Consider the following 25,190-nt stretch of genomic DNA (forward strand, 5'->3'; position numbering starts at 1 on the left):
CCAAACCTGCAGAATTCAAAAATTCACCAGGATCAGCTGACTATCTGAGACAAAAATGTGAATTGGGGGGGGGGGGGGGGCTTCCTGACAATAAGCCAAGTGAGGATGTTGGACTTCACCATGTCTGGTCCTTTGTTTCTCACAGGAAATAGGCTGTTGCCAGAGGGGTCTGGCAGAAGCTTATTCTCCTCTACCCACTAAAACCTGTGCCAGGCTGAGCCAACAGTGCATATTTCTGGGGAGGTCAGAGATTTCAGAACAATGCCATGTGTATGGTCAGCTTATTTCTGGTATAAAGGGGTCATTTGTTTAAGTGGTTTGCTAAGAATTACTTTATCAATGTTCTTTATCATCAAGGTGTAAGGTGCTTCTTGCAGTTAATACAACTATAAATCTACCTACAATCACTAGTGATATTTTAAACCATTTTTGAATCTGTTGTGCAACAGTATTCTGTCACATGACAAAAAACACACAAGACAGTATATTTTTGAAATTTTTTTTTTATTACTCGGGGGACGGCGGCTGGAAACATTGCTGTACAACAAACAAAACCCCTGTAAAAGAACAATAACATTGTATAAAAATAAGAGCAGGTAACACACTTTTCCCTTAAGCTTCAATGTGGTGAAGTAAAAGAAATATCACATTACCACCACCTTGTGGTAAAACTGTGCTCTTAGCAAGAAGCCAACTATTACTACTACAGGAGATTTACTAGAATAGAAAATAATAAAAACAGCAAGATGTAGAGAATCCTGCAAAGCATGTTACAATAGACTAAATGATGCCAAAAGTGTATTCTACTAAACATCCTCTATTTTAACACAAGAAAGATGAAGATACAGATACATGCAGAAGATGGCAGCAGGAAAGACGTACAGCTAAATGGCTGTCATAAGTAGGAATTTCATGTATATAAAGAAATAGCATCTGTCTGAATGTGCAAAGACTGTAGAGGAGAGGGGCTGTGGTGTGTGTGCAGAGCATGGGGACACCAGATGAAAGGTGGGTGAGTGATGTGTCAGAAGTGGGTGGAAAGCAAAGAACATTAAAAAATAATAATAATAATGGAGGTTAAAACCATGCTGAAGGTGAAACATGTTTACAGTTTAAAATTACAAGTACGTGGAAGCAGTATTGTATTTACAGCCCATAAGCCAAGCAAGCAGTAAATAAAACTTATAATGCAAAGCTGTGGATGCACATATTAGTAGGTGTGCATCCACAGACGATAAAAGGTGGTGGTGGTAGTAGTAGACGACTACAAAAGGTCGCTAAACAGCTATCTCCTGACCCACCGATACACATTAGTGCAAGGCTGAGCATTCATATATCCGCAATGGAAAGCAGGAGGAAATAAAGGGGGGCTAAGCTGCTTCCAGACTCGCTGATGGTGGCAGCTTATCTCCACGAGAAAGGACTGATCCTTCTCTCTTCCAACATAACCTGTTGGGTGAGAGTCAGGAGGCCTCTATGCACATTTCTAATGTGTATAAGGGAAATTGACAACAGGTTAACCTGCACTAAACACAATACACAGGGTTATAGTGCGGGTGAACAGGATTGCAATGATGTAACACTTACCCGGTTCTGCAGTCTGGCTCCGAAGATACTGTAGTATTAGCCAGCATTGTTACTCCAGAAATGGCAGACTTTGTGCTAAAGGAGACAGGATCCAGTAAACCCAGGAACCCTGCCTGCGTCCCCTCTGAAGCTATATGCCCGCCCACCTCACGCACACACTGTCAAAGTTGTCTTATGAATAATCAAGAAGCAGGCAGGCATATAGGTGCAGAGGGGACTGAAGCAGGGTAGCTGGGTATACAACACCCTGCCTCCTTTGAGCAAAGGCAGTCATTTCCAGGTTAGCAATGACAGTAATTACAACGGGTATCTCCAGAATTAGACCACAGATTCGGGTAAGTGATACCTCATTGTAATCCGGTTCATCCATACTATAACCCTGTGTATTGGGTTTATTGCGGGTGAACCCACTGTCAGTTTCTCTTTAAGCAATGCAAATATAAAAAACTAAGCAAAGCAGACATTAAAAACCCCTTGTGAGTATACATACCTGTCCTTATTCCAGGGCTTTAACAATGGCCTCACAAGCCTCTAAGTTAACCTGTGCCTCTGCCTTGGCAACTTCATCTCCGGCACTCTGCAACTCTGTCAGGGCCTTTTCCAGGTTTGACTTTGCAGTCTATTGAAAAGCAAAAAAGATAGAAGAAAATTAACTGTTAGGCAAATTCCAAATTAGGCCCAATATTCTTTCCCCAGCGTCATGTGACTTGTGTTACAAGGTCTCAGATGTGAATGGGAAGCAGGTGTCTAAAATTTGGTGTTTTTGCTCTCACACTCTCAACACAACAACACCTCATAGCAAAGAACTGAGGATCTGAAAAAAAGAATTGATGCTCTACATAAAGATGACCTAGGCTATTAGAAGATTGCCAAGACCCTGTCGGTGATCAGACCATACACCGCACACTGCATTAAATTGGTGTGAATGGTTGTTGTCCCTGAAGGAAGTCTCTTCTAAACATGAAGCCCCACAGTTTGCTGAAGAAAAGCAGACTAAAGGACGTTGATTACTGGAACCATGTCATGTACGATGAGCCCAACATAAACTTATTTGGTTGAGATGGTGTCAACTGTGTGGCGACAACCAGATGAGGAGAACAAACACAAGTGTGTCTTGCCTATAGACATGTCATGGGAGTGTCATGGACTGGGCCTGCATGAGTGCTGCTGGCACTGGGGAGCCATGAATATCAACATGTACTGTGACATACTGAAACACATCACGATCCCCTCTCTTCAGAGACTGGGCTGCAGGGCAGTACTCCAACATGATAACCTCAAACACACTTCCAAGAAGACCACTGCCTTGCTAAAGAAGCTGATGTTAGAGGTAATGGGCTAACAAAGCACATCTTCAGACCTATACTCTATTAAGCATCTGTGGGGGCATCCTCATGGAGGGGTGGAAGAGGACTCCAGTGGCAACATATGAAGCTCTGGTGAACTCCATGCCGAAGAGGCTTAAGGCAGTGCTGGAAAATAATGGTGGCCACACAAAATATTGACACTTTGGGCTCAATTTGAACATTTCCACTTAGGGGTGTGCTCACTTTTGAGTGTTGAGTTATTTTGAGCAGACACAACATTAAACACTGTTATACAGGCTGTGCACTCACTACTTTACATTGTAGCAGAGTGTCATTTCTTCATTGTTGTCAAATGAAAACATTTAATAAAATATTAACAAAAATGATATGTGAGAAACTGAATGTAACTTTTTCTTAAATGGAAGAGGTCATCATAAGCCGGCACTCATTAGATCTTCATAGCTTTATTGCTGAGTGATAAAGCATAACTGCAAAATTCACATAAAAACTACACCTGTATTTCTGTTTTGCCTAAGACAGTTGGATCTATAGAATCTATTAGGCTGGGTTCACATGTTTTTCCCTATAAGGGAGCGCATACGGCAGGGGAGAGCTGAAAACTTGCACTTCCGTATCCCTGCGTATGCGGTCCCATATGTAATTCATTTCAATGAGTGAACCGGTAGGCTCATTTTTCCCCGTATGCAGTATTCTACCGTACCTAAAATCGTAGTCAACCACGGTTTTAGGTCCGGTAGAAAACCGCATACGGGGAAAAATGAGCCAACTGGTTCACTCCGGTCGGCTCATTGAAATTAATTACATACGGGACCGCATACGCAGGCATACGGGAGCGCAAGTTTTTAGCTCTCCCCTGCTGTATGCGCTCCCGTATGGGGAAAAACGTGATGTAAACCCAGCCTTAGCCTGGCACAGAATGAGGATGCAGTCTAAGTGGATGTGTAAAGAGTAGCCTGGCAGACTGCATACTCCCCCTGGGGGCTACAATCTGAGGAATACATTTTCCTATACAGATTGACAAGCCGCTCCTAATACTGCTTAATATCAATGATCAAGAACAGGCTGTTCACATACTTTACACTATGCTACATTGGATGTAAACTCCAGGACAGCTCCCGACACATACAATGGGCATATTATTGGGTCTTTGTTACCCAAAAGAATGTTTCTGGTATCCACTGTTTGTATTTAGCCAGCATATCTTTTTTCTTATTGCACAGAAAAATGTAGTCTGTTACTATTTCCTATTGAGATGCATCCCCCCCCAAAAACAAACAAAAACAAACCACATGAATATTTTGATTATGGGATGGGCAACATATACCCATTTATACCTGTACAGTAGCATGTGTCAGAGCCTTCCATTGGGGAATACATTGGGAAGTACCTACAGATACCTCTGAAAGGGTGACTGGAGCCATAAAAGGAGTTTCCCAGCTCAGAGTGATGGCATATTGCTGAGATATTACAATATACCATCATTTTATCACTGGTGAGGGTCTGACTTGTGGGACCCCCACCATTCCTGAAAATGAATGGCACATAGCAATGATGTAGTGCTTAGTCCCCCTACAGAGTTTTTCCATGTACAGTGGTTCTTAATGGCTGTGCAGCACATTAAATCTAGCCCTATTCACTCTACATTAACACTGCAGTCAGCCAAATCAGAGGGGAGTGACACTGAAGGGGACTCAAGCACTGTACAAACATGGAAGGGAATTTATCAAGCTGTTTAGACCGCTTTTTTCGTCTAAATTTGTAGCAGGAAAAGTCGCGTACTGGTCCCGTGTGACTTTTCCTGCGACATTTCAGTTAGACTGCATAATCTTTCTGACCAGGAAGTGATCTGATTTAGATCACTTTGTGCAGTGGTCACTAATTTATCAAGTGCGACTTTTCTGCAATTTTTAGAAGAAATCACAGGGCATTTCAACCCTGCCCTATATCACTCAATGCGACAATTGTATTTAGGTCTGTGCGATTCAAAGTCCGTACGCCAATTAATAAATTTGGCGCACGTCTGCCACTTCCCCGCAACTTTTTTCATCAAAGCTGAACTAAAAGTTCAGTTCAGTTTTGACGTGCAAACAATGAGGGGCATTTATCAGTCTAAAAATTGGTTAGAATGGCTGCTCTGTATCAGTGTATTCCTGCTTCCATTTTGTTTTAAGCTAATAAGGAGAGGCTTTATTATTTTCCTCCATGTGCATAGATGAAAATACACCGCTTTGTTTACACCCTGTTCCAAATTATTATGTAAATTATATTTTTCTCATTTACCTAAATAATTCTCCTGTTATCAACTATTAAGAGTACAATTCTAATTTTGTTGAACAAATCTCCTAATAACAGTATTTTTTTTTATATAAAAAAAAAATAAAAAATTATAATACACTGTTCCAAATTATTACGCACAGTAAGTTTCAAAACACTTTATAGGTTGTAAAGAACGGAAAATTGTAATTTGTTGTGTTTGCAGCATATTTTCTGAAATCAAAAGATATTTCATTCAAACTTTTAAAAACATTTTAACTTTTTAAACATTTTAACATAGGACCCCCTTTATTTTATAGCAGCTTCATAAGTCTTGAATCCATTGAACTTGTGAGTTTTTGGACAGTTTCTGCTTGAATTTGTTTGCAAGATGTCAGAATAGCCTCCCAGAGCTGCTGTTTGGATGTAAACTGCCTCCCTTCCTCATAGATCTTTTGCTTGAGGATGCTCCAAAGGTTCTTAATAGGATTGAGGTCAGGGGAGGATGGTAGCTACACCATGACTTTCTCTCCTTTTATCCCCATAGCAGCCACTGATGCAGAGGTATTCTTTGCAGCATGACATGGTGCATTGTCATTGCTGAAGATTATTTTATTATGGAAAGAATAGTTCTTCCATCTGTACAAAGGAAGAAAGGAGTCAGAAACTCCAAATACTTTGCAGAGGTCATCTTTACACCTTCAGGGACCCTTTAGGGGCCAACCAGCTCTCCTCCCATGATTCCGGCCCAAAACATGACTCCACCACCACCTTGCTGACATCTCAGCCTTGTTGGAACAGGGTGGCCGTCCACCAACCAACTACTACTCCATCCATCCATCTGGACCATCCAGGGTTGCACGGCACTCATCAGTGCACAGAACTGTTTGAAAATGAGTCTTCGTGTATTTTTCTGCCCAATGCAGCAGTTTCTGCTTGTGAGCATTGGTTAGTGGTGGCCAAAAAGGTTTATGCACAGTTGCAAGACTCTGGGAGGACTCTGCACCTCGATGTCCGTGGGACTCAATCTTCCTCAATGTGCCATTATCTGCACAAACCCGTCTGTGCTCTGAATAAGCCACAAATATCTTAATAGTGCAATGATCACGCTTAAAGGGGTACTCCGGTGCTTAGACATCTTATTCCCTATCCAAAGGATAGGGGATAAGATGCCTGATCGCGGGGGTCCCGCCGCTGGGGACCCCCGTGATCCTGCACTCCGCACCCCGTCAAAATCAGTCCGCGGAGCGTGTTCGCTCCGGGTCTGATTACTGTCGATCACGGGGTCGGAGCATTGTGACGTCACGGCCCCGCCCCCTCAATGCAAGCCTATGGTAGGGGGCGTGACAGCTGTCTAAGCGCCGGAGTACCCCTTTAATTTTTCGTTAAATATCTAATGTTTTCAATCCTCGTCCAAGGCATTGAACTATTTCACTCTTTCCGGCAGCAGAGAGTTCTTTTTTCTTCTCCATATTGCTTGAAAATGGTGCTCTGCTTAATAATGTGGAACACCCACCTTTAGTAGTTTTTCCTTAAAGGAGAACTCCAGAATATAAAAATTGTCGCCCATACTGCCGGCAGTAAAAAATTTAAGATGTACATACCTTCCTCCGCTTCCCCGGGGCCTCCGGTAACCGGCTCCGGTTTCTGCCGCGATCCACTTCCTGGTTGCCGGTGGTCGGAGAATCATACTGCGCTCAGCCAATCACCAGCTACAGCGAAGTCAGACTCGGCCGGCGATAGGCTGAGCGGCAGTGTGAAAACGCTTCAGGACACAAAATTCTTCACTACACTGGCACCTGCGGCCGGGGCCGAAAACGTCACACTGCAGCTCAGCCTATCGCCGGCCGAGTCGGGACATCACTGCGGCCGATAATTGGCTGAGCACAGTAAGACTCTCCGACCACCGGCAACCAGGAAGAGGATCACGGCAGAGGCCGGAGACTGTTACCAAAGGCCCCGGTGGAGCAGAGGAAGGTATGTACATCTTTATTTTTTTACTGCCGACCCTATGGGGGACAATTTTTTATGTTCTGGAGTTCTCCTTTAAGTTGGGCTCTCCTGGCAATCTAATTGTCACAAATGTCAGATTGTTTTTAGTGATCGAAAGAGCCCGGAGAGACAATGTCGTTCATGAATTAAACTGAAAAACGAAATATTTATTTAATCTTTGTGACACTTAAGTATCAGGACATTAGGGCGTACCTTTACGCCCTGTGTCCTGGATGGGTTAAGGACCCCGGGCATACCTGTAAGTCCCGAGTTCCATTTTACCAGGTTTAAAACAGTTCTAACGAGCGAAGAATAGGTTAAACCCGGTTGGTCCCAGTTACTACGGGCAACCAGGACCCACGGCTAATGACGGGCACCGCCGATCAAAGTTGACTGCGGCATCTAAAGCACAGGGTTAACAGTGCCGGTTAGCCCAGTGGAGCTGCTCGGAACATCCGCGGCGACATCACCAGTAAGTGAATGCCAGGGGGGTCCTCACCTGCCTCCTCAGCATCCGATCTGTGTCCTGCTGCTCCTAGCCTGCTATGCAGGCTACAGCAGCAGAGTGACGAAAACACTGATCAATGATATGCTATGGAATAGCATTGATCAGTGTAAGCAATCAGAAGATTGCATGTTATAGCCCCCTAAAAAAAAAAAAAAGGAAGAAAAGTGAACACCTTCCCTATTAAAGTTGAAATCACCCCCTTTTCCCATTTTTTTTAAAATAAAATAATGCAATAAAAATAATCATATGTGGTACCACCGCGTGCGTAAATGTCCAAGCTATTAAAATATAAGGTTAGTTCAATCTCACGGTCGATGGCGTACACGTAAAAAAAATACCAAAGTACAAAATTGTGCATTTTTGGTCCCTTCATATACCATAAAGAAAAAAATAATCTAAACAAAAATGGAACCGATAAAAACTGCAGGCCACGGCACAAAAAAAATTTCCGCATACATCCCCGTATGCGGAAAAATAAAGTTATAGGGGTCAGAAGATGACAATTTTAAAACATACTAATTTTGGTGCATGTTATTTTTTTTTTTAAAGTAAAACCTATCCAAAAGAAAGGAACCACTGCAAAAAGCGGACCAAGTAAAATTAATATTTTATTATTAGGTATACAAAAAACCAATGTAAACATTGGAAAAAAATGCATAAAAAAACACAAATGGTGTGGACACAGAAAAGTGGCGGACTGGGGAGAGGGGGGGGGGGGGGGACAAAATTAATTGGGTATAAGCAGCAAATCAAGCAATAAAGTGCAGACACAAAAAGAGTATATAAATATATACACACACAAGCAATGTAAAAATATGCAGATATTTGAATTGGGCACTAACTTGTCTAAAGTAAAGTGCAAGATGTGTCTAGCAGCAACCTCCAAAGAGGGAAAATAACCCAGCACAAGTGTGCAAATATGCAATATTAGACAGCAGTATGGATAATGTGTTGCAAACGGGATAAAGGTGCATTTAAAGCACAAAGTCAAAACCGGCCCGGAGATAACTACATGCAGGAAAATGTATACATTTAAAATGGTCATCTTCTGACCCCTATAACTTTTTATTTTTCTATGTAAGGGCAGGTGTGAGGGCTCATTTTTAGCGACATGATCTGAAGTTTTTATTGGTACCATTTTTATATATTGATCGGAATTTTTGATCGCTTTTTATTCATTTTTTCATGATTGAAACAGTGACCAAAAATACGCTATCTTGGAATTTATTTGCGCGTACGCCATTGACTGTGCAGTTTAAGTAACAATATATTTTTATATTTCGGACATTTCCGCATGCGGCGACACCACATATGTTTATTTACACAGGTTTTTTTTTAAATGGGAAAGGGGGGTGATTCTTACTTTTATTAGAGTAGGGGTTAAATGATCTTTATTCACTTTTTTTTGCAGTGTTATAGCCCCCCCCCCCCCCTTGTGGCTGTTACACTGAACATACCGATCTCATACACAGATCATTGCCGTGCATTAACACGGCAAAGATCAGTGTTATTGGCAGTCGATTGCTCAAGCCTAGATTTCAGGCTTGGAGCAATCAATCGCCGATCAGACATGACGGAGGCAGGTAAGGGGATCTCCGCTCGCGTTCTAGTCAATTGGGACATCGCGATGGTCCCGATCAGCCCGACTGAGCTGTCGAGAAGCTTTTACTTTTATTTTAGACGTGGCGATCAACTTTGAACTAAAGGGTTAATAGCGCGCATCACAACGATCGGTGCCGCACGCTATTAGCCCAGGGTCCCGGCTGTCATTAGCTGTCGGGACCAACCCGGTGTCACGGCATGACCCCGCGTTATATGCTGGGACTGGGTGCAGGGTGTCCAGGTACGCCCTGCGTCCTTAACCCCTTAAGGACCAGGCCCATTTTGGCCTTAAGGACCAGACCAATTTTATTTTTGCATTTTCGTTTTTTCCTCCTTGCCTTCTAAAAATCATAACTCTTATATTTCCATCCACAGACCCATATGATGGCTTGTTTTTTGCATCACCAATTGTACTTTGTAATTACATCACTTATTTTACCATAAAATGTACAGCGCAACCAAACAAATATTATTTATGTGGGAAAATTGAAAAGAAAACCGCAATTTAGCAAATTTTGGAAGGTTTTGTTTTCACGCTGTACACTTTCCAGTAAAAATGACATGTTTTCTTTATTCTGTGGGTCAATACAATTAAAATGATACCCATGTTATATGCTTTTCTATAATTGTACCGCTTTAAAAAAAATCTCAAACTATTTTAACAAAATTACGGTAGTATGTTTGAAATTGCCCTATTTTGACTACCTATAACTCATTTTTCCGTATATATGGGGCAATATGAGGGCTCATTTTTTTGCGCCATGATCTGTAGTTTTTATCAGTATCATTTTTGCTTAGTTTTTACTTTTAATAAAAAAAATTTTTGAATAAAATTTGACAAAAAAGGAGCAATTTTGGACTTTTTTAATTTTTTTACGTTTACGCCGTTCACCGTACGGGATGATTAACAATATATTTTACTAGTTCAGACTTTTACGCATGCGGCGATACCAAATATGTGTATTAATTATTTTTTTTACGCTTTTTTCAGGGTAAAATGTGAAAAACGGACGTTTTACTTTTTATTGGGGGAGGGGATTTTTCACATTTTACTTTTTTATTTCTTTTATTTTTTTTTACACATTTTTTTATTTTTATTTTTATTTTATTTTTTTTTTACACTTTTTATGTCCCCATAGGGGACTATTCATTGCAACCAGTTGATTGCTAATACTGTGCAGTGCTATGTATAGGACACAGCACTGCTCAGTATTATCGGTGATCTTCTGCTCTGGTCTGCTCGATCTCAGACCAGAGCAGAAGACCCCGGGAGACGGCCGGAGCAAGGTGGGGGGACCTCCGGCCACCATGCAAAGTACCGCAATGCTGTAATCTGTATTGATTACGGCATCGGAGGGGTTAATGGCGGACATCCGCGCGGGACCGGGACCTGCCAGGCACGACGCGAGCACCGCTCTGGTGCTCGCGATCATGTCGGCGCGTAAATGTACGTTATGGAGCGTTAAGTACCACGTCACCATGACGTACATTTACGTTCATTGTCGTTAAGGTGGTAAAAAAAAAATGTATTGAGAAAAAAATAAGTGAAAATCATACACTATTAAAAATTGTGAGTCTCCTAGGACTGTATCCACCTTTTCCAGCCCACCGGAGCACCTGAAAGCTAAACTAATTTATGCAGGAAAAGTCCAACTGCCGAGCCGAGAAGTTCGTGATGTATCAAATCACTGTACTCATCTCTAAATAACAAACAGGTTATAATATTAACAGGTTAGAATATAAAATTAAAATTCCCATTGCTTTAAAATTTTACTTGTTAATTTATAGACCCCTTTTATTGTTTTGTTCCCGTATGAAGATCCATGCTGCTGTAATTTAAAAAGTCCATTGTGGTATTAGTTTTGGTTTATTTCTTTAGTGTAACAGTGGTTTAACTTCAACAGGTGTAAGTTATTCACAGGAATACATTTCAGGGCATCTGTGGTGTTTTCTTTTGCAGCGCTGGAGACCTCCACAGGGAAGCCCATGCTGCTTTGTTATAAGGATGCGCTCCGCTCTGAGATCAGGAGGGTGTTCATTGAGGAGGTTTGCAGTAGCAAATGGAATGGATATGTTGTAATGCTGAGGAGCTTGGATATGGATTCGCACTGTTGGTTGAACTGTCGGATGCCGAGCTGATTATATCTAACGGGTGCATTTTGCAGCTCTGGAGACCTTTGTTATAGGATACCACACATAGTCTGAGCCGGCATCGCTGACATATTATGCAGCGCTGGGGGTAATGCTACAGAGGACCACGCTTCATATGAGGTAGGTACAGTGTTGGGACAATTTATAACAAAATATAACAAAAGTCTACAGGATATAGGAGAATATTGTAGAATTGTGCAGTGCGGTTCATGCTGTAATGCAGTAATATAGAATATAGAAACTCCAGCGGTAATGCTTAAAGAATTTGGATATGGGATCCACTCTGTTTTAAACTTGCGGTTGCGCATATTTGGGGAGGGATAATGTGAATGATCGGATGTTGCACAAGTTTTATTCTGTATAACGGGCTCATTCTGCAGCGCAGTGGAACTTACTATAGGAGTCCTCGCTACACTAAGGTAGGCATGATGGGCGCATTCTGTAGAGCTGGAGATCGTGCTACATGAGACCAAGCTTTACTTGAGGTAGCTACAGTATTGTGGCATTTTGTAACAAAAACATTCAGATTGCTAAAGTAGCATAGAAGGGAGACACTTTGGGGGGTATTTATCAAAGGATTTATGTGTTTTTTCCCCCCATATCTTTGCACAATACTTTGGCGCAATGTCTTTTTGCGCCAAAGTTTGGCGCATTTTCTCCACTGTCATTTGTACAACTTTCTCAAAATCACACGGTCCTGTGTGTGATTTTAACTTTAGTCAGTAATTCGTCATTTGTGCCAATCGATCTTTGGCACAATTTTGCACCTTTTTTTGGCGCAACTCACCGCCAAGAAATTTTGCACATGGAAAACACACATAGCAATGTCAGAAAATGTAAAGGTGTCAAAATACATTAAAACATTTTTTTGTGAAAGCAGACACCTCTGGGGCTGCGCAATGCTATCCTGCGACATAGTTGTCTCTGAGGGACCTTCACGGCATTGGACATGGCCACACAGGTTCAGGAAAGGTAAGCACTACAGTAACCAAAAAAAAAAACAAAAAAAAAAAAACACTCAAGCTAAAAATAAAATCCATTTCACATGGTGGCTATAAACCCCACAATAGAAAATAACTCATGTCGCTTGCTGATATACTGCAGGAGGGACTCCGAAATGGCTGCTCTACAGGGTAAAATACGTTGTCCTCTGTGGCGGTAAGTTCTGTATAAAGGCGCTGTGAACAACTGATTTCAACATTTGAGCCAAAACTACTAACAACTTGCACCAAATGATAAATTTGGTGCATGTCCACGAAAACCTAAGTGAAAAAAAAAGGGTAAAAAGAAACTGTCAACAGGCAAAACTGATAAATACCCCCCTTTATGCCTCTGAGATGGACTTATTTGTAGGTTTGATAACATTGTGTCTTTTTGTTGACTTTTGTTAAAGCCTCCTGATGGTAAGCTATTTTTTTCTTTTTGCTGCTTATGTTGTTGAATTTGATTGGGAGCCAGTAAATTCTTCAGGGTGGGGGCCTTCCGGAATGTGATTTGTGGACGGTCTGGGATTTTGTCTTTCAGGTGTACATCGCTCAGCAAAATATGCCAATTTGGTTTGAGAACCTCTCTTATCCTGGTCACCGAGCTGCTGAAGGTTGTAATAAAATTAGTTTTCTGTTTCTGTATTTGTCTTTCTAAGTTTTCTTTTCTTTGGATGTTATAGTGGTTCAAACATTCCTTTTGCGACATCTTTTGTACCTTCTGTAGTACATCTTTGATAATCATTCTGGGGTATTGGTTTTCCTTGAACCTTCTCTGTAGAATTTATCTACCTCAAGTAAAGCTTGGTCTCATGTAGCACGATCTCCAGCTCTACAGAATGCGCCCATCATGCCTACCTTAGTGTAGCGAGGACTCCTATAGTAAGTTCCACTGCGCTGCAGAATGAGCCCGTTATACAGAATAAAACTTGTGCAACATCCGATCATTCACATTATCCCTCCCCAAATATGCGCAACCGCAAGTTTAAAACAGAGTGGATCCCATATCCAAATTCTTTAAGCATTACCGCTGGAGTTTCTATATTCTATATTACTGCATTACAGCATGAACCGCACTGCACAATTCTACAATATTCTCCTATATCCTGTAGACTTTTGTTATATTTTGTTATAAATTGTCCCAACACTGTACCTACCTCATATGAAGCGTGGTCCTCTGTAGCATTACCCCCAGCGCTGCATAATATGTCAGCGATGCCGGCTCAGACTATGTGTGGTATCCTATAACAAAGGTCTCCAGAGCTGCAAAATGCACCCGTTAGATATAATCAGCTCGGCATCCGACAGTTCAACCAACAGTGCGAATCCATATCCAAGCTCCTCAGCATTACAACATATCCATTCCATTTGCTACTGCAAACCTCCTCAATGAACACCCTCCTGATCTCAGAGCGGAGCGCATCCTTATAACAAAGCAGCATGGGCTTCCCTGTGGAGGTCTCCAGCGCTGCAAAAGAAAACACCACAGATGCCCTGAAATGTATTCCTGTGAATAACTTACACCTGTTGAAGTTAAACCACTGTTACACTAAAGAAATAAACCAAAACTAATACCACAATGGACTTTTTAAATTACAGCAGCATGGATCTTCATACGGGAACAAAACAATAAAAGGGGTCTATAAATTAACAAGTAAAATTTTAAAGCAATGGGAATTTTAAGTTTATATGATAACCTGTTATTTGTATTGTTTTATATATATTTTTTTAATATATGTTTTTAATAACGGTCATTGTGAACCGGCAGCAATTGAAAGTCTATGTGTTACTTAAGTTGGCGCATTTTTTGCATCTGTAATACGTACTGCCTGAGGAAGAACCCTGCCCAGGTTCGAATCAACTGTGTTGCACCTTTTATTCCAATTAACACCAATTGTACAGAAAATACCTTAGCATATCTTTGTTTGGGGGCAGGCACCATACTGAATACGTCCACCTTTTTATTTTTTTTTACTTTCTACTTTACCGCACCGTTCCCTGAAGGTCACAGTGAAGGACGCCAGGGCAGCCACCCATCTGAATCTACGGACTTCAAGAGTGTGTACAGACAATACATGGTGTTGTGCCCTCAGCACAACTACATATGGTAAGGTGCAATTAACCCTGCACATGTACCCTACCATAATAATATTCCACTAGGAGCGCACCTCCTTCTTTCCATTTTTGTTTCACAACCTAGAACAGTCACACTCCAAACTCCACTATAGCCAAGACCAAAGAGCTGTCAAAGGACACCAAAAACAAAAAATTGTAGACCTGTACCAGGCTGGGAAGACTGAATCTGCAATAGGCAAGCAGCTTCATGTGAAGAAACTGTGGGAGCAATTTTTAGAAAATGGAAGACCAAAAAGACCACTGATAATCTCCCTCGATATGGGGCTCCATGCAAGATCTCACCCCGTGATGTCAAAACAATCACAAGAACGGTGAGCAAAAATCCCAGAACTACACAGAGGGACCTAGTGAATGACCTGCAGAGAGCTGGGACCATCAGTAACACACTACACCGCTAGGGACTCAAATCATGCAGTGCTAGACGTGTCCCCCTGCTTAAGCCTGTACCTGTCTGGGCCCGTCTGAAGCTTTCTAGAGAGCATTTGGATGATGCAGAAGAGGATTGGGAGAATGTCATATGGTCAGATGAAACTAAAGTAGAAATTTTGTGCAAAAACTCAACTAGTCATGTTTGGAGGAGAAAGAATGCTGAGTTGCTTCCAAAGAACACCATACCTACTGTGAAGCAAGGGGGGGTGGAAACATCATGCTTTGCGGCTGTTTTTTCTGCCAAGGGACCAGGACGACTGATCCTTGTAAAAGAAAGCATGAATGGGGCCATGTATCGTGAGATTGAGTGAAAACTTTCTTCAATCAGCAAGGGCATTGAAGAGGAAACATGGCTGGGTCTTTCAGCATGACAGTGATCTCAAACACACCACCTGGGCAACGAAGGAGTGGCTTCGTAAGAAGCATTTCAAGGTCCTGGAGTGGCTTAGCCAGTCTACAGATCTCAACCCCATAGAAAACCTTTAGAGGGAGATTAAAGTCTGTGTTGCCCAGCAACAGCCACAATACATCACTGCTCTAGAGGAGATCTACATAAAGGAATGGGCCAAAATACCAGCAAATGTATGTGAAAACCTTGTGAAGACTTACAGAAAATGTTTGACCACTGCCAAAAAAGGGTATATAACAAAGTATTGATATGAACTTTTGTTATTGACCAAATACTTATTTTCCTCCATAATTTGCAAATAAATTCTTTTAAAAAATCAGACTGTGATTTTATGGGATTTTTTTTTCTCATTAGGTCTCTCATAGTTGAGGTATACCTATTATGAAAATTACAGATCTCATCTTTTTAAGTGGGAGAACTTTCACAATTGGTGACTGACTAAATACTTTTTTTCCCTACTGTAAGCCCTTATATGGGTCTGTAGGTGCAAAATTTTAAGAGTTCTGATTTTTAGAAGGGGAGGAGGAAAAAACGAAAGACCAAAAACGAAAATTGGCCTGGTCCTTAATGTCAAAATGGGCTTGGTCCTTAATCCCTCAAGGACTCAGCCCATTTTCACCTTAAAAGGGGTACTCCGCCCCAGACATCTTATCCCCTATCCAAAAGATACAGGATAAGAAGTCTGATCGCGGAGGTCCCACCGCTGGGGACCCCCAAGATCTCTGCAGCGCCACCCCGCCGTCATCACTACAGAGCAAAATGACTGTGGGTGATGATGGGAAGATGCAGGGAACGGAGCATCGTGACGACACGGCTCCGCCCCCGCAAATTCAAGTCCCGCCCACTGAATACAAGTCTACGGGAGGGGGCGTGGTGATATTCAAGCCCCCTCCAATAGACTTGTATTAACCCCTTAACGACGCAGGATGTAAATGTACGTCCTGGTGTTGTACTTAACGCACCAGGACGTACTTTTACGTCTTTTACATGACCGCGAGCATCATCATGTGCGGCAGTTCCTGGCTGCTGATAGCAGCCAGGTAACCGCCGGTAATGGCCGACATCCGCATCTGTGGGAGTGCGGTCAGAAAAATGCATGATCGCCCACAGTGCTGCCGTGGTGATCTGATCATCTGTAATGGCAGACGGAGGCCCCCTCACCTGCCTCTGTCCGTCTCCCGGCGTTTTCTACTCTGGTCTGAGCGCAAGCAGACCAGAGCAGAAGCTAGCAGATAACACTAATCAGTGCTATGCCATATGGCACTGAACAGGATTAGCAATCAAATGATTGCTATAAATAGTCCCCTCAGTATTTTCTATAACATTTTATTCCAAAAAAATTACAGATCACGGCGCAAAAAATGAGCCCTCATACCGCTGCTTACTAATTTGGTTCAGGGAATATCGCACTTCCATGAAATAATAAATTGTCCCTTTTCATAAAAATGTTCCATAATTTGACCCCAATTTACCAAGTTCAGAGTACATTCCAAGTTTTAACCCCATAAAACCACTAAATTGCCCCAAAAAAGTATTTTATAAAAAATAAAAAAAAATTGATAAAGACCTTTGGGGGTATTTTTTCCAAGCGCTCTCTCTCCACTTGAGCAGGGTGTGTATTTGTAGCAACAGGTTAGGGAGGGCCAAACACATCACATTCCCAAAATGATGATTCAGAGCATAGGGTTTGGGGTTGGCATATTTTTTTTTAGTTTTGGCTATGCTCTGGGTCATCATTCTGGGAACATAACCTGTTTTATAATTTTACATCCCACTGTACCCCATTTTAGTAATTCACCCCATGTAACGCTCCTTGAGGGGGGTCCCATTGTTCTGGCTCCATAGGCAGCTATGTAGAAGCTCAAGGCCCCTGACTGCGCTCCTGCTCTTCCAAGACCGTTGTGCACCCGCAGAGCTGTTTACACCCAGATATGAGGTGTGTCCTTACTCCAAAGAAATGTATTTACAAATTTAAAGGTGACATTTTCTCCTTTTACCACTTGTGAAAATGAAAAAAAAATTTGGGGTAACCCCAGCAATTTAGTGCAAAAAATAATCGAATTTTTCCTTTTCACATCCCACTGTGGGGTGTTAAAGGGGTACTCCGCCCCAAAAGGATAGGGGATAAGATGTCATATTGCCAGGGTCCCGCTGCTGGGGACACCCGGGATCTCACCAGTGGTATCCCGCCATCATTGCTGCACAGAGCACGCTCGCTCTGTACGTAATGACCGGTGATACAGGGGCCGGAGCATTGTGACATCATGGCTCCGCCCCCTCATGACATCACAGCCCACGACGTGATGGCCGCCACGCCCCCTCCCATAGACTTGTATTGAGGGGTGGGCCATGATGTCACGAGGGGACGGAGCCGTGATGTAACGATGCTCCAGCCCCTGTATTGCCCATCATTACGCACAGAGTGAGCGTGCTCTGTGCAATAATGATAGCGGGGTGCCGCAGCGGAGATCTCGGGGGTCCCCAGCAGAGGGACCCCGGCGATCTGACATCTTATCCCCTATCCTTTGGATAGGGGATAAGATGCTAGGGGCGGAGTACCCCTTTAAGGCTCACTGTACTGCTTGTTACGTTCCTTGAGGGGTGTAGTTTCCAAAATAGTATGCCATGTGTTTTTTTTTTTTGCTGTTCTGGCACCATAGGGGCTTTCTAAATGTGACATGCCCCCCCAAAAACCATTTCAGAAAAACTCACTCTCCAAAATCCCATTGTCGCTCCTTCCCTTCTGAGCCTTGTAGTGCACCCACGGAGCACTTGACATACACATTAGGTATTTTCTTACTCGGGAGAAATTGGGTTACAAATTTTAGGAAGATTTCTCTCCTTTTACCTCTTGTAAAAATTCAAAAACTGGGTCAACAAGAACACGAGAGTGTAAAAAATGAAGATTTAGAATTTTCATTTTGAATACTTTGAGGGGTGCAGTTTTTATAATGGGGTCATTTGAGGTATATTTCTAACATGAAGGCCTTTCAAATCCACTTCAAAACTGAACTGGTCCCTGAAAAATTCAAATTTTGAAAGATTTGGAAAAAGCCCTCCGATGCCTTCCAAAAGCAAAAATATATCAACTTTATGATGCAAATATAAAAGTAGACATATTGTATATGTGAATCAATATATAATTTATTTGGAATATCTATTTTCCTTACAAGCAGAGAGCTTCAAAAGTTAGAAAAATTTACCACTAACAAAGTAGAATATGTCCAAAAATATCTCGGAATCAGAATGAAAAGTAAAGGCATCCCAGAGTTATTAATGCTTAAAGTGACAGTGGTCAGATGTGCAAAAAACGCTCTGGTCCTTAAGGTGAAAATGGGCTTGGTCCTTAAGGGGTTAAGGAGACCTGTATGCACTTCGCCCACTCCTTTTCTATAACCCGTCATGGCGGGTCAGGTCCGGCCTCTAACAACGGCCGGGACCCGTGGCTAATAGTGTGCGGCACTGATCATCATGGTGCCGAGTGCTATTAACCCTTTAGACGTGGCATTCAAAGTTGATCGCTGTGTCTAAAGTAAAACTAAAGTGCTGCCGGTTAGCTCAGGGGGCTGTTCGGGATCGCCGCTGTGAAATTGCGGTGTCCCAACCAGCTGTAGGACCTTACCTGCCTTCTGGTGTCCAATCGCCGAATGACTGCTCATGCCTGAAATCCAGGCATGAGCAGTCAAGCGGCAGAATCATTGATCAATGGTTTCCTACGAGAAACCACTGGTCAATGTAAAAGATCAATGTGTGCAGTGTTATAGCCCCCTATAAGAGCTATAACATTGCAAAAAAAAAAAAAAAAAAGTTAATCATTTAACTCCTTCCCTAATAAAAGTTTGAATCACCCCCCTTTTCCCCATAAAAAATTTGTAAATAAAAATAAACATATGTGGTATAGCCGCGTGCAGAAATGTCCGAATTATAAAAATATATATCTTTTATAAACCGCATGATCAAAGGTGTACGTGTCCAAAAATTCCAAAAGTACAAAATAGCGTATTTTTGGTCCATGTAGTTATGATGTTTCCCTGAAGTACGACAAAATGAAACCTACATAAAGTAGGGTATCATTTTAATCATATGGACCTACAGAATAAAGATAAGGTGTCATTTTTACCAAAAAATGTACTGTGTAGAAACGGAAGCCCCCAAAAATTACAAAATGGCGTTTTTTCTTAAATTTTGTCGCACAATGATTTTTTTCCCCGTAGATTTTTGGGTAAAATGACTGATGTCATTACAAAGTAGAATTGGTGGCGCAAAAAATAAGCCATCACATGGATTTTTTGGTGCAAAATTGAAATGGTTATGATTTTTAAAAGGTAAGGAGGAAAAAACGAAAGTGCAAAAACGGAAAAACCCTCCGTCCCCAGGGGGTTTAGGGGCGGGGTGTGGCATCACAGGGGGCAGAGCTGTGACATCACGATGCTCCATCCCCTGCATCGCCCCGTCACCAGGCACAGAGACAGTTTGCTCTGTAGTGATGATAGCGGGGTGGCACTGCAGAGATCGCGAGTGTCTCGCCTTTGGATAGGGGATAAGATGTCTGGGGCGGAGTACCCCTTTATGCACTTTCGTTTTTTTCCTCCTCATCTTCTGAAAATCATAATGCATTCAATTTTGCACCTACAGACTTATTTTTTGCGTCACCAATTGTACTTTGTAATGACATTACTTATTTTATAACAATCTGCGGTGAAACAAAAAAAAATAATATTTGTGAAGTGAAATGAACAAAAAACGCCATTTTGCTACTTTTAAGGGCTTTCGTTTCTACGCAGTGCACTTTTGAGTAAAAATTACACATTATCTTTATTCTGTAGGTCCATAGGGTAACAGGGATACCCAATTTATGTAGGTTCTATTTATTTTACCACTTTAAAAAAAATTATAACTACTGTATAAGACTACTTTTTAACCCAGGGAAATGTTCTCAAAAGTCGGGGGTCATCTTATACGCCGGGTGTCATCTTATAGGGCGGGAGCTGCAGTTGGCCGGGACACCCGGGATATGGATAGAGAGAGATCGGCGCTGTGTCCAGAAAAACACGCATCTTTCAACCGTCTGGCCCGCCCTTGTAAGTATCCTATAACCGTACCTCTTTCTCTGCCTCTCAGATCTCGCTCCTGAGGACTGCAGTGAAGTGGTGCACATGTGCGAGATCTGAGGCGGCACAGGCATGAATGTGCAAGAGCTGAGAGGCGGAGCAGGTGAGCATGTGCAAAATCTGACAGGAGGCGCTGTTGTGCATTTGCAAGATCAGAGAGGCGGAGAAGGAGGTAGGTTAATGGGATACAAGGGTGACGCATGTGTGAGTTCTAAGAGACATAATAGGTATAGCAATAGGATACAAGGGCGGGCCAGACGGGTCAAAGAGACATGTACCACTTTAATAGTCTTGACTGGGAGGGCTGGGCAGACAGGGAGAGCTGACCAATCCAAGCACTTTGTATACAACAACCAGCCAATCACTGGTAAGGTACCATACATCGCGGTAGAGGGGTAGTCTTATACGGCGAGTATATCCCAAACTCTATATTTTAACTGTAGAAGTTTGGGGTCGTCTTATGTGCCGAAAAATACAGTACATGCAACAAAATTTGTATGTTTAAAATTGTGATCTTCTGACCCCTATAAACTTTTTGTATTTATTTTTCTCCATACGGGGCTATATGAGGGCAAATTTTTTGCACCTTGGTCTGTAGTTTTTATCGGTTCCATTTTTGGCTTATTCACATTTAAAAAAATTTTTTAAACACTTTAGTTTTTTTTCCAACCCCCACAGGGGGCTACACCATGCAATCTTCTTATTGCATACACTGATCAGGCATGGAGCAGTAGATCACCGATCAGATGACCAGGAGGAGGCAGGTGTGGACCCTCCTGTCGTCTAGTAATCGCGATTCTGAGCTGCCGGAATAGTTTAACTTTCATTTTAGACGCCGCGATCAACATTGATTGCAGCGTCTAAAGGGTTAATGCCTGCCACCGGCACGATCGGCGGTATCAGGCATTAGCCGTGGGTCCTGGCTGCCCATAGCAACAGGGACCCATGGGGTTTAACCCGTTCTCCTCTCGTGAGAACGGTTTAAACACCGTTAGCAAGACTCTGCGCCCTGAGTCCTTAAGGGGTGGAGGGGTTAAACAGAATTTGCATAATAATTTGAAACAGGGTGTATTTATCTCTGCCATTATGAAAAAACAATTCATATGCAACTACTTATCTGCTTTTTACTTTATTTACCTTAGAGGACAAAGTGGAAAAATGCATGTTTTTTGTCACTAGTGGGTATGAACTTACACTTGGATCCAGCATGTCCAGAGTCACTGCCTCCTCAGCCAACAGCTGCACAGAGGAATCTGCATTCACAGTCACTGAGCCGCTGCTCACTAAATAGACAGGGGCACAAATTAAAAATTATTCCATAACACAAACAGCAGTACTATTTTAAATTTATTTAAAAAAATAATTTTTAAACACATCCGGACTAAAAGAAAGTAGTATGATTCTTGACCTTAAAGGAGTTATCCAGGATAAGAATACCACAGCTCATTTCTTCACAAAACAGCATCAAATCTGTCCTCAGGTTGTGTGTGGTATTGCAGCTCAGTTTCATTGAAGTTAAAGGGGTATTCCAGGCCAAAACTTTTTTTTTTATATCAACTGGCCCCGGAAAGTTAAACAGATTTGTAAATTACTTCTATGAAAAAATCTTAATCCTTCCAATAGTTATTAGCTTCTGAAGTTGAGTTGTTGTTTTCTGTCTAACTGCTCAATGATGATGTCACGTCCCGGGAGCTGTGCAGTTCCTATGGGGATATTCTCCCATCATGCACAGCTCCCGGGACGTGACATCATCATTGAGCAGTTAGACAGAAAACTTCAGAAGCGAATAACTATTGGAAGGATTAAGATTTTTTAATAGAAGTAATTTACAAATCTGTTTAACTTTCTGGAGCCAGTTGATATATATAAAAAAAGGTTTTGCCTGGAATACCCCTTTAATGAAGCAAAGTTGTAATACCACAAACAACCTGAGGACAGATGTGGTTCTGTATTTGGAGGCAAATAGCCGTCAGGAAGAAGCGTCATGTGAGCGAAAAAGTGGAAAGTGGAAAAAGTCGTCTCAGCTCCCTCTGCACCTGTCTTCCCTCCCTGCATAACCCAGCAATGTACGTGCTTTTATGGTGAAAGACATTTTCCATGGATGGAGAGGGCTTAGTTCCCTATTCTACATATTGACCCTCATATGAGTTTGTAAACTAAAAAAATTTAAGACTTCGTTCACACTGTGGAATGTCCACACATAAAATTTCTGTGCGGAAATTACACCAACAGCGGAGCTCCAGCAGAACATGCTGGCACTAGTACTGCTCTGAGATGCGCAATCTTATAGATGGCAATGCATTTCCATGCGGACTTTGCAGAAAGTAGACAATATTAATCTGAATTTACACACTACATGTTTCAGCCATGTGAACATTTCAGCAGAATCCCTTTGAAATCAATGGGACCCTGCTGCAGTGGAATGTCCATTGTTTATTCAGCAGCAGAATTGCGCACGGAAATTCAGTCATGTGAACATGTCCTTATGGTTACTAAAAGGCAAGATGGGAAAAAATTACAGTGCAAAAATGATTATTCACCCAGGGGTTTAAATTAGAGTAGAACATTTCTCAAAATTTTCAGATTCAAACAACACAAATTGGGGACATAAGGTATACCCACCAAAGTATTTGGTTGTGGTCCCATCTTCACTTAACACCGTGACTAGGCCAGGCCTGAGAACTTGTAGCGTGGGGACATGATTGGCGAGGATTCCAAACATTCCTGTTGTTGTGGGAACATCTACTTGCTTCACATTAGCTCCACTGTAAAATACCTGCGCAGAAGACATTGGTTACAATGACAGTCATAAGAAGTCTCATTGCATTACCCTGGATAACCTACGATAGAGGAAAGCATGTACACCAATTCCCATTTCTGTTAAACACTGAAAAGCAAAACACACTTTGTATATTGAGGGTTTTATAATCCCTGAACAATAAATAATCTATGCATTTTCTATAATAATAAACTATGCAAGAATAAAAAAAATAAAAAATAAAAAAAAATTCATAAATGGCCCAAGTATGAATAGGTGTGAAAGGACTAAAGACTACGGAGCAAAGGGGCACATGTGATTTCTATACTTTATTTTTTATTTTTAATAGAATCACTGCAGTTATTGAACCAAAGCCTAAAGCGGATTTAAAAAAGGACTGGAATAAATAAAAAGGACCTAGGCTCAGTATAATATAATATATATATATATATATACACACACACAGGTTCCAGTTTCTATCTCCGCAGCTAACTATACTAGCTGCTGCATGACGCACGTGACTGGACAGCCAGATACAGTCAATGACAGCCTGGAGCCATACATTCAGGGACGGGCGTCAGTGCCCAGCTGCTAAATGTGTACAGAAAAGAAGACCTTTTTGCCATGGTGACCTAGCAATCATGTTTTCCCTTTATCAGATAAAACACCCCTCTATTATAGAAATAAACACATCTCCAGCACACTCATATATGAAGAGAACAGGGGCCATATAAGAACACATTTCTAGCCCAGTAACCACCTGTTATTGCGGAGGGTTTCATGTGCCAGCCGGTCCATAATACAGAAATACTATATATCTAGCTGATCTTCAGTTACACAATGGTTCCTATTCATTTTGGGTCTAATGCTACACTCCAAACACTGCTGGTTTCCTAGTCAAAAACTGCTGTTCCGGTTTTGGCACATATTAGTGCAAGATCTATAGCCAGATAAAGCAAAGACTCTGGGGAGATTTATCCAAACCTGTCCAGAGAAAAAGTTGATGGGTTGCCCATAGCAAACAGATTGCTTCAGAGGCCTTTTCAAAAATGAAAGAAGCGATCTGATTGGTTGCTATGGGCAACTCAGCCACTTTTCCTCTGGACAGGTTTTGATAAATCTGCCCCTCTGTTCATACTGCTTTACCTACAAATGCATACAAGCAGAAGTAGAAAGTAACAGATCAAAAAAAATAAAGCCATTGACCCCTTAATGACACAGGACGTAACTGTACTTAACGCACCAGGACGTACATTTACGTCCTATACATAACTGCGAGCATCGGAGCGGTGCTCAGGTCATGCGCGACAGGTCCCGGCTGCTGATAGCCAGGGACCCGCCGGTAATGGCCGACATCCATGATCGCGCAGATGTCTGCCATTAACCCCTCAGATGCCGTAATCAGAAGAGTTGCAGTCACTAAAATGGATGACCGGATCGCCCGCAGCGCTGCCGCGGTGATCCGATCATCCAGAACGGTAGACTGAGGTCCCCTCACCTGCCGCTGTAGCCTTTCACGGGTCTTCTGCTCTGGTCTGAGATCGAGCAGACCAGAGTAGAAGACTGAATGCAGTCTGGACCAGAAGGGAGACCCCTAGTGGCCAGATATATAAGGCCATAAAAGTGACAAAATTTTATAACATTTTTTTTACAGGGAGTAAATTATAAATCTTATTTATTTAATCTGCTGCATCATATGCAAAAAAATTAATGACAGAAATTTTAACTCCTTAAGGACACAACCCATTTGGGCCTGAAGGACGCATACAATTTTATTTTTACGTTTTCGATTTTTCCTCCTCGCCTTCAAAAAATCATAACTCTTTTATATTTTCCTCAACAGACTAGTATGAGGGCTTGTTTTTTGCGCGACCAGTTGTCCGTTGTAATGGCATTACTCACTTTATCATAAAATGTATGGCGCAACAAAAAAAAAAAATACT

At 42.0% G+C, this 25,190-nt stretch overlaps 1 protein-coding gene across 1 annotated transcript in view; it reads right to left on the reverse strand.

Annotated features, from left to right (window-relative positions):
* Window positions 1-487: 487 nt before the first annotated feature.
* The window catches only part of ATP5F1D (ATP synthase F1 subunit delta), a 29,349-nt gene continuing 4,646 nt past the window's right edge, over window positions 488-25,190 (reverse strand). Inside the window, exons 2-5 of the mRNA XM_056517343.1 lie at window positions 23,112-23,265; window positions 21,684-21,772; window positions 2,078-2,206; window positions 488-557 (exon numbers count right to left, since the gene is read on the reverse strand). Of these exons, the coding sequence (XP_056373318.1) occupies window positions 2,084-2,206; window positions 21,684-21,772; window positions 23,112-23,265 (366 nt within the window). The 3' untranslated portion in view covers window positions 488-557; window positions 2,078-2,083. The remainder of the gene's footprint in view (window positions 558-2,077; window positions 2,207-21,683; window positions 21,773-23,111; window positions 23,266-25,190) is intronic.

Source organism: Hyla sarda, chromosome 1 (assembly GCF_029499605.1).
Source record: "Hyla sarda isolate aHylSar1 chromosome 1, aHylSar1.hap1, whole genome shotgun sequence".
Taxonomy (NCBI): Eukaryota; Metazoa; Chordata; class Amphibia; order Anura; family Hylidae; genus Hyla; species Hyla sarda.